Here is a 10,485-nt window from a genome sequence, read left to right on the forward strand (position 1 = left end):
TGTATCCTGACATTTCTGGCTTTGATGAACGGGACTGCCCAGATCTAGCCATGGTGAGCTGCTGTTAAATATGCTCGTGCATATGTTCTGATTACTATGAAGTCTTCTAAAACATAGTTTATTTTCTCCAGATTTGCGACATGAATCAAGACATCAAGCTGGAGCTGTCTCCGCATCCTCACAGCATGAGGCGGGTGGTGAACATCATCATTGCTGTGGAAAGGTTGAAGCACATCAAAGAAATGTCTTCTGGCAAGTTTTGTGAAGATGCGCTGCTCAACTTCTTCTTGGAGAACGTGATCGAAGGTACCTTTAGCAAACTTTTAAGCAGCTAAAAGCTGGTTTGATAGTTGGTCAAGATGGTAAGAGCTGGAAGCACCAGCAATGAACCATACTGACCACCTTAACCATTATATTATGCTGGTCAGCTTGACCCAGATTCTTGAGTTGGCGGAAATACTGGTTAACCTAGATTTTTCTTCATATTATATTTTAATATATAAATATGTGTCCCTGGACCACAAAACCAATCACAAGGGTCATTTTTTTCAAAATTGATATTTATACATCATCTGAAAGCTGAATAAATAAGCTTTCCATTGATTTGTTAGAATAGGACAATATTTGTCTGAGATACAACTATTTGAAAATCTGGAATCTGAGGGTGCAAAAAAATCTAAATATTGAGAAAATTGTCTTTAAAGTTGTTCAAATGAAGTTCTTAGCAATGCATATTACTAACCAAAAATTAAGTTTTGATATATTTATGGTAGTAAATTTACAAAATATCTTCATGGAACATGATGTTTACTTAATATCCTAATGATTTTTGGCATAGAAGAAAAACCTATAATTTTGACTCATATAATGTATTTTTGGCTATTGCTACAAATATACCCCAGCGACTTCAGACTGGTTTTGTGCTCCAGGGTCATATATATATTTTGATGCATCTTCAAAGAAGGGTGTTTAGTTACATTTAAGCATCTCGCAGATGCTCATATCTACAGAAATTGAAAGAAAACAAACTTTTGAATCCAAGATTTTGATAATAATATAGCATGAGCAGGTTGGTATTTTTTGACGGGGAACATCAAATTAGGTCAAGGATTCTCTGCACAGCACAAGGGTTTAAATGTACTAATATTACCTGATTTTTGATGTGTTCTAATTGGGTCAATCTAATTTGGGTCAATTTGACACAAGATTTTAAACATAATACAAAGGTGTCTAGCTGGTTTGTCAAATCGCTATAATATTAATATGAATCTGCAATATCAAACCAAGTATATTAATTGACTTAAAAGGAAATTTGACTGCCACAATGTTTAGACATTTGTTCTCTTTTGATTGATGTTCACTGTCTTTTTATTTCCACAGAGCGTCTAGTGAAGCCGCTTAATGTGACACCGATTTACTGTAAGACCAGCCGGACCCTGCAGTGCACCGTTTATGATAAGTACAAAAAGACTCTGGTGCAGAGCAACAAACTAACCAATGAGGATCTTCATTTGAAGGCTGTGACTCTGAGTGCAGGAACCATTCAATACAAAGGTAAATCTTCAACACAAGCTTTCACATGCAAATGCATGACTTCAGAAATGTCCTTTTGACATAACCCCCTACACGTTTTCTGTTTCTCTCAGTTCGATTCAGTATGTCAACGTACGTAACGAGTGTCCCACAAAATAACGGCCAGCCTGTGTGCCTGGGAATTTCCAACAGCAACCTCTACATTGCTTGCTCTCAGTCTGGTGGTCCTTCCCCCGTCCTGCTCTTGAAGGTTCGTGCACCACAAACACATTAAATTTCCCCAAAAAATGTTTTCCACATTATAAAACGAGGATTCAAAGCCCTTTTTAATTGTTTTAGGAGGTCAATGGCCCCCTGGACACCATTAGAGCCAATGACCCGAACGAGTACGACAGCCTCCTCTTCTTCAGAAAAGAGACTGGCACGGCTTACAGCACTTTTGAATCTGTTAAATTTCCTGGATGGTTCATTACCACAGCTTTTGATGACTGGAAGAGGGTGGAAATGAACCAGGTGCCAACGGACCAAACCACAAACTTCACACTTGAGGATCAACAAGTAATCCTGAGCTAAGAATCAGATTTGATCCATAAACACATTTCCAGAGAGTATGTACCATGTACAGTTTATAATCTGGATCTATTCAAACATGTTACAAACCTGAATGAGTTTATGTATATGTCTTTTTTTTTTTTTTTTCTCAAATATATGTGTAAGGTTTGTGTTGGGAATGGTAAATTCATGTTGAATTCCTTAAGTATGAACATTATGTACCTATGTGCTTTTAATTTAATTTTTTAATTAAGTTTAATATTTATTTTAAATTATTTTTTAAATCAAAATTATTTTACACTGTACTTATTTTGTATCTTATATTAAAATAAACCAAAGATATGGATTTAACTTGGTGTTGTGTTGTTGATTAACTACAGGATGATTATTATTATAAGATTATCATATAAAGTGACAACCGAGTACCAAAGTGCACTAACAAATAAGTCACCGCACAAAAAGAACAAGCATAAAAGAACTGCATTAACACAACTTAAGGCACTAAATGGAGACACCAAAATAACACTAATGAATTGATACAGGTAATAATCGTTTACATTCATCTTACCCATAAATGCAGTTAACTTATGCTGTAAGCATTGATGTTGCTTTTTTTTTTTTTTTTTTTTTTTTTGTGTAGTCACTTTTTTTTTGTGCACTTTGATGTTATGTTGCCACTTTATTGATAAATCAATACATTTTTAAATCATGTTTTATTAGCTGAATCTATGCACCCCAAATATACTTATGTATAAATTGGCACAGAACTTTAAATCATTTGACAATGAGACATTTTGAACATAAAATTACATTGTATGGGTCAAAATTATCCATTTTTCTTTTATGCCACAAATCATTAGGATATTAAGTAAAGATCATGTTCCATGAAGATATTTTGTAAATGTCCTACTGTAAATATATTAAAACTTAATTTTTGATTAGTAATATGCATTGCTAAGAACTTCATTTGGACAACTTTAAAGGCGATTTTCTCAATATTTAGATTTTTTGTGCACCCTCAAATTCCAGATTTTCAAATAGTTGTATCTCAGCCAAATATTACCAAACCATACATCAATGGAAAGCTTATTTATTCAGCTTTCAGATTATGTATAAATCTCAATTTGAAATATTGACACTTATGACTAGTTTTGTGGTCCAGGGTCACATATTGTCTTCAAATAGTAAATATGCATATGAGCTGTTTTATGTGTTCTCCTGACAAAAAGTGGCAGTGCAGCCGCGGTTAACATTTTATACCAGCATTTTGCAGAAGCTAAATGTGGAAGTTTCATAAACACAGAAATTCTGGACATTCTAGCCCCAATATTTGTTGAAGCGAGTGAATGGGGATTGCCTAACTAGACAAAACACCAAAAAACCTCTCTGTTGAGGAATTTACTTTCATAACCCAATTGTGGACATTCTTCCTTAAACTGGAGTAGGTCATTAATTCATCCAGAACTTTTTATGCATGACCTCAGTACAAATTTAAGTTAATAAGATTAAGTCTGAAACAGTGAAGTAATTAAGCACTTAAGCTACAATAATATCTCTTCTTCATGGTTTCATTTAAACAGGCAGTTATTTAGGCAGTGCTTAAATAAATAAAAAAGCTGTTTTGTATTTTTGTGACTTTACAAAATATAATTTTAAAGGTGCTGTATGTTCCCTTCCAGGAACTTCGAGCTGCATCGAAACGCATATGGGAACGCCTTCAGCGTGACCAGGCTCTGAATATGATGTGTAATCAGTCAAACAAGGGCGAGGCGTCACGGGCGGGGTGACGTCACGACCAGGAAGCATATAAGCACGTGCGGCGGAGCCGGCTTCAGCTTTTTGTCATTCAGCGAAGCGCTCTGTGTGTGTCAGTCTTATTTACTGTTGTTTGTCCTAGTTTTAAGTGGAAAGCATTCAGTATCATGCCAAAGCCAAGGGCAAGCTCAGGGGTGAAGCTTTCAGACCACGTTTTGAGTCGTGTGTGCATCCTTGCCCTCGCTATATCACGAGCGAGGACACACACGATTTGTGCGTGGTCTGCCTGGGTGCGGAGCACGCAGAATCGGTCTCCGCACCCGGAGGGCTCTCTTCGAGAAGGGAGCCTTCGCGAGCTTCCCACGCGGTGCCGGTCCCGCTGCTGCCGAGGCAGAGCGGCGGCTGCACTCGTGGGGCTCGCAGGCTGGCGAGTGTGAGACGGGCATGTCCTTATCTCCTCCCGTATCCGCCAGATCTGGCGCCCCGTCTCTCGGTGTGGAAGCTGTCTCTTCCCCCGAGACGAGGGCTCAATGCTTCGTCTCTCTTCCTCTGAGGAGGTTGATGTGACGAGCGTTCACGAGGTTTCGCCGCCTCTGTCACCCCAATATGATATAACTATGAGCTTTGTAAGCTGCAGTGTTTGCACAAACATAAAATGAATAAAGCCGGTCCCGCTTCTGCCTTTAAATCAGAGAGAAAAAAAAGGCAGAGCGGCGTCTGCGCTCGCGGGGCTTGCAGAGAGAAAAAAAAATAAAAGAAAAAGGCTGATCTGGCTGGCGAGAGTCAGACGGGCATGTCCCTATCTCCTCCCGCGCCTGATCTGGCGCCCCGTCTATCGGTTCGGAAGCTGTCTCTTCCCCCGAGACGAGGGCTCAATGCTTCGTCTCTCTTCCTCCGAGGAGGTTGATGTGACGAGCGTTGACGAGGTTTCGCCGCCTCTCTCGCCCCAGAGAGCTACTTCTACACAGGAGCCTTCCGTTTTCCCCGATCTCCTCACCGAGGTGTCGAGATCGCGGGTGAAATCTTTTCGTCCCGGCCATTCGTTCCCGCGGGAACTGAATGAGCGCGGGTATGCGGCGATGCCGCGGGTTGAACAGACGCTTGCGAGCTATCTGTCTCCCTCTACGGCAGGGGTGTCAAACTCAAATTCACAGTGGGCCAAATTTAAAAATTAGGACAAGGTCGCGGGCCAAACTCAATATTTATTGAAAAATTGCAATGCAATTCTGCATGTTTTGTTTTCTTTTGAGATATGTAATGTTAAACTTACTTTACTTACTTACTTACTTTTTACTTTTGTCATTTAGCAGACGCTTTTGTCCAAAGCGACTTACAAATAAGAAAAAGTAACTAAAACTAAAAGTTACTAGAGTGTAAAGTTTTTAGAGTGTAAAGACCATCGATTCTACCGTGCGACTCCACCGGGCAGGGACACCGGCAAGGGATAGTAGTATCGCTTTTTATTTAAATTTTTCATTTATATGTTTATTATTGAAATGTTGTTATATGCATGTGTCAATTTTATTTAATTTCTTTATTTTCTTAAATATGTGGGTATATAGTATTTATAGAGTTGTAACTTTTAGTTTTAGTTACTTTTTCTTATTTGTAAGTCGCTTTGGACAAAAGCGTCTGCTAAATGACAAAAGTAAGTAAGTAAGTAAAAATAAAGAAATAAAAAAAAATTGACATGCATATAACAACATAAAACAACAATATAAAAACCTTTTCATATGAAAATAGATTTTAGTTTTGCTCAAACATTGAATCCAGAACAAGCATAAACAAATAGAAATAGCATTTAAAATAAATAATACTGTCTCTATAACTATAGATTTCAAGCTCCTTTGTTACAATCCAACAGCCAAAAGCAACAATTTCTTTCAATGAAAATCCAATATTTTAACTTTGAGTCATTAAGAAAACATTCATCCAAGCTCAGTTTTTGCTATACTGTGATTTAGCCTACTCTGCTCCACATGGGTCCAAGCCCGATACTTGGCATCTCTTCTTAGAGGCAAGTTCATCAAAGTCTGAGGTCAAGCTCTGAGCTGAGGAAATTCTCAGGACTGAATGAAGGTGTTCGTCAGTGAGACGACTCCTGTGTGGTGTTTTGCTCATCTTCATCAAAGAGAAGAGTTGTTCACATAAATATGTGCTGCCGAACATAGAGAGCATTTGAGCATCTTGGGCTCGGAGTTGGGGCAGAGTGTCAGGGAGGAAGCGTGGGAACTGCGCAGCACCGACGGAGTCGTACTTTGACTTGAGCGCGTCACTACACTGGAGCTCAATCAGCTCCATTTGGAGATTGCGGTGCGCTCTTCACGTCAACCGCAAACGGTTAAATAAATTTGAGTGAGGTGACTCGTAGCTTTGCTAATGCGTTGTAACACAGAGGAGGAGGTGTGCGGTCTAGAGACTGACGGGCCGGCGGCAACGCGTTAGCAAAGCATTCTGGGATTCGTAGTCTAAAGGCCCTTTCACACGGGACGGGACACGGCAAGCGGTGGAATCGCCCCGTGGCTGCCGCTTAGCGGTGCATGCGCTATATACTGGCGCGGCGGGCCAGCTCTAATACATTATTGGATATGATCTCGCGGGCCAAATAAAATTAGATTGAGTTTGACATGTATGCTCTACGGCATCGCCTTTGAAGGCTCCTGCTCTTACAACATCTTTGGTGGGCAGAGGGTATGCGCGCTCTCTAAACTCAGGTGGCTGCTGGGCGGGCGCAGCCTCCTCCGCATACCAGCTCCTCGCGCAAAAGGTCCTGACGGGCGAGCCCCAGGACCGCGGAGAGCGACCCCTACTGGGGTGAAGTGGCTTGCACCGCGGCACTCGGTGACCACTTCACCTCGGTGCCCTCCAGGGACTTGTCTGCTGAGCCTGCCGCTGTTCCAGGGCACAGCCGGTCCCAGCGAGTATATTTCTCAGGTTTGTCCGCCCGGCAGCGCGGAGCCAAGAAACTCGCCTCAGCTGCCAGATTACGCGTCTCATTCCGGTGCGCCGCATCGAGACAGCGGTCTGGCCGCTTCTCTGAACCCAGAGGTCAGTCTCGAGAGACTGATTCCCTTAGAAGATCATTGGGCAGCGAGCTGCCGAATGTGTCTCTTTGGGTCCTGCCTTGCAGGGTCTGGTTCGTTCAGAGGTCCTGACAGGTGAGCCCCAGGACTACGGAGGACGACCCCTACTGGGGTGGAGCGGCTTACACCGCGGCACACGGTGACCGTCTCCCCTCGGTGCCCTCCGGGGATTTGTCTGTCAACCCTGCAGTTCCAGGGCACAGCAGGTCCCAGCGAGTATTACTCTCAGGTTCTTCCGCCTGTGATTTCAGCGGGCCTGAGAAACTCGCCTTGGCCGCCAGATTACGCGTCTCCTGCCGGTGCGCCGCAGCGAGGCAGCGGTCTGGCCGCTTCTCTAACACCAGAGGTCAGTCTCGAGAGACTGATTCCCTTAGTAGATCGTTTGGCAGCCTGGCAGCGACTGCCAAATGTGTCTCTTTGCGTCCTGCGGACGGTAGAGGCTGGCTATTCCATCCAGTTCGATGGGCCACCTCCGCTGTTCAAAGGGGTCTGTGTGACTACGGTCCGCCCCGAGCAGGCTCTGGTCTTGGAACAGGAAGTCGATACTTTGCTGAGGAAGGAAGCCATCGAGTTGGTTCCTCCTCACGAAGTCCACGCCGGCTGCTACAGCCTGTACTTCATTGTTCCAAAGAAGGATGTGGGGCTGAGGCCCATACTGGATTTGAGTCTTCTGAACCGCTCAGCCAGAAAGCTGAAGTTCAAGATGCTCACTGTCAGGCAGATCGTGTCTCAAATCAGGTCCGAGGAATGATTTGTCACGACAGACCTCAAAGATGTCTATTTCCATGTACCCATCCTTCCCTCTCACAGGGAGTTCCTGAGGTTCGCTTTCGGGGGCAAAGCGTATCAGTATCGGTTTCTTCCCCTCGGCCTAGCACTCTCACCCCGCACTTTCACCAAGTGTGTGGATGCGGCACTGGTCCCGTTGCGACTGCAGGGCATCCGCATACTCAATTATATCGACGATTGGTCGATCCTCGCTCAATTAGAGCGGGCGGCGATTCGGCATCGAGGTGTCGTTCTCGCCCACATGAAAGATTTGGGGGGTTAAGACTAAACGCCAAGGAAAGTGTGCTTTCTCCAGCTCAGAGAACCACTTATCCAGGTGTAGTGTGGGATTCGACCACGATGCAGGCTCGTTTGACCCCTGCTCGGATCGAGTCGATCCTCACGGCAGTCGAGAGAGTGTGAGAAGGCCAGCCATTCACTGTCAAGCAGTTTCAGAGACTGCTTGGGCTCATGGCAGCTGCGTCCAGCGTGATTCCTTCTGGCCTGCTGTACATGAGGCCCCTACAGTGGTGGCTCAAGACCAAGGGGGTCTCCCTGAGGGGAGACTCGCTCCGCGCTGTCAAAGTGTCACGCCGCTGTCCGTGCCTTAGACATGTGGAGGAATCCTTGGTTCTTGTCCCGGGGCCCGGTGCTGGGAGCTCCTTGTCGCCGCGTCTCGCTAGCGACGGACGCTTCCCTCACCGGTTGGGGTGCGGTCATGAGTGGCCACCCTGCCCGCGGTCTGTGGAGTAGTCGCCACCTGACGTGGCATATCAACCAGCTAGAGATCATAGCTGTGTTCCGTGCGCTCAAGCACTAAGAGATCACCTAAGAGATCACCACGTGCTGGTGCGCACCGACAGCACGGCAGTGGTCTCTTACATCAACCACCAAGGAGGTCTGCGGTCGCGCCCCTTGTATAAGCTGGCACACCAGATCCTTGTGTGGTCCCAGGGCAAGCTCCTATCACTGAGAGCTGTGCACATTCCTGGGCATCTTTATGTGGGAGCAGGCGTCCTGTCGAGACAGGGGCCGAGGCCCGGGGTATGGATGCTTCACCCCGAGGGGTGAAGCAGATGTGGAAGGTTTTGGCCAGGCACAGGTGGACCTCTTCGCCACTCGAGAGTCAGCGCAATGTCCCCTCTGGTTCCTCCAGCTCCTCCGGGACTGGACGCTATGGTATAGACGTGGCCGAGGCTCCGTCTGTACGCCTTCCCCCCGATCGCTCTGCTCCCTGGAGTTCTGGCGAGAGTGCGCCGGGACGAGGTCAGTCTACTGTTAGTAGCACCGTTCTGGCCGGGCAGAGTATGGTTCTCGGACCTGTTATCTCTCCTCGACGGCACTCCGTGGGAAGTGCCCGTCAGGAGGGACCTCCTCTCACAGGCCGGGGGCACCGAGGTGCACCCTCGCCCGGAGTTATGGAAGCTGTGGGTGTGGCCCCTGAGGGGGCACAGCTCATAGCTTCCGGTCTGTCAACCGAGGTTGTCGAGACCATTCTCCAATCCAGAGCTCCCTCTACGAGGAAACTGTACGCCTTGAAGTGGAGGCTCTTCACTTCTTGGTGCGGGGACCGCCAGCTCGACCCAGTCAACTGCCCCGTTGGTGCAGTACTGGAGTTCCTGCAGGCCCGTTTCTCCGCAGGGGTAACCCATTCCACTGTTAAGGTCTACGTGGCAGCTATTTCGTCATACCACGCCCTTATTGGTGGCCAGTCAGTGGGTAGACACCCCCTAGTTACACGTTTCCTCCGCGGTGCGCTGAGGCTGAGGCCTCCGGTACGATCTCGTCCCTACGTGGGATCTGGCTATGGTTCTGGAGGCTCTGTGCAATGCACCTTTCGAGCCCATTCAGGAGATAACTGAGAGACTCCTTACTATCAAGACCGTCTTCCTATTGGCTATCACCTCTCTGAGGAGGGTGGGTGACCTTCAGGCCCTGACAACGGCCTCTATTCACTTTGCGCCCGGTTCGGCAAAAGTATTCCTCTACCCCTGCGTGGGGTATGTTCCGAAGGTCCCATCGGTCGTTCCACAGCCGGTCGTACTGCAGGGCTTCTGTCCTCCTCCCTTCGGGGAGCCAGACCAGGAGAAGCACAACCGTATGTGTCCAGTGCGAGCACTGGACGCATACATCCACAGGTCCTCCCTGTGGAGAAAGTCGGACCAGCTGCCCGTGTGCTATGGTCCGCCTAGGAGGGGTCTTCCTGCTACGAAGCCCTCTCTTAGTAGGTGGATTGTGGGTGCCATGGCTTTGGCATACGAGGCCTCTGAGTTCCCCCCGCCGGTGGGAGTCAGAGCGCACTCAACCCGAGGTGTGGCGGCCTCCAAGGCCTTCTGGGCAGGTGTTCCATGCAGGACATCTGCAACGCAGCTGGGTGGTCCACGCCCCTGACTTTCGTTAGGTTCTATGACCTCGACATCCGAGCCACTCCCGGCTCCTCTGTCCTTTTGTCCTGACACCAGGCAGGGACTTGTCAGTCTGGCGGCGTTGGTATCTCGTTCCCATATGCGTTTCGACGCAGCTCGAAGTTCCTGGAAGGGAACGTCTCAGGTTACGTATGTAACCATGGTTCCCTGAAGGGAACGAGACGCTGCGTCGCGTTACCACACTTCCGGCATCCCTGCCAGCGCTTGCTTCATGGCTTGAAGCTGAAGCCGGCTCCGCCGCACGTGCTTATATGCTTCCTGGTCGTGACGTCACCCTGCCCGTGACGCCTCGCCCTTGTTTGACTGATTACACATCATATTCAGAGCCTGGTCATGCTGAAGGCGTTCCCATATGCGTTTCGACGCAG

General features: G+C 46.9%; 1 protein-coding gene across 1 annotated transcript; it reads left to right on the forward strand.

Moving 5' to 3' along the window:
- Positions 1–235: 235 nt before the first annotated feature.
- Positions 236–2,106, forward strand: LOC306866251 (interleukin-1 beta-like; the record flags this gene model as incomplete). The annotated part of the gene is made up of 4 exons (XM_079411346.1): positions 236–306; positions 1,381–1,554; positions 1,647–1,783; positions 1,873–2,106. The coding sequence occupies exons 1-4, from the start codon at positions 243–245 to the stop codon at positions 2,104–2,106; spliced, it is 609 nt and encodes a 202-aa protein (XP_079267472.1). The 5' UTR covers positions 236–242.
- Between the last annotated feature and the right edge of the window lie 8,379 nt (positions 2,107–10,485).

This window comes from Barbus barbus (genome assembly GCF_936440315.1).
Source record: "Barbus barbus genome assembly, chromosome: 47".
Taxonomy (NCBI): Eukaryota; Metazoa; Chordata; class Actinopteri; order Cypriniformes; family Cyprinidae; genus Barbus; species Barbus barbus.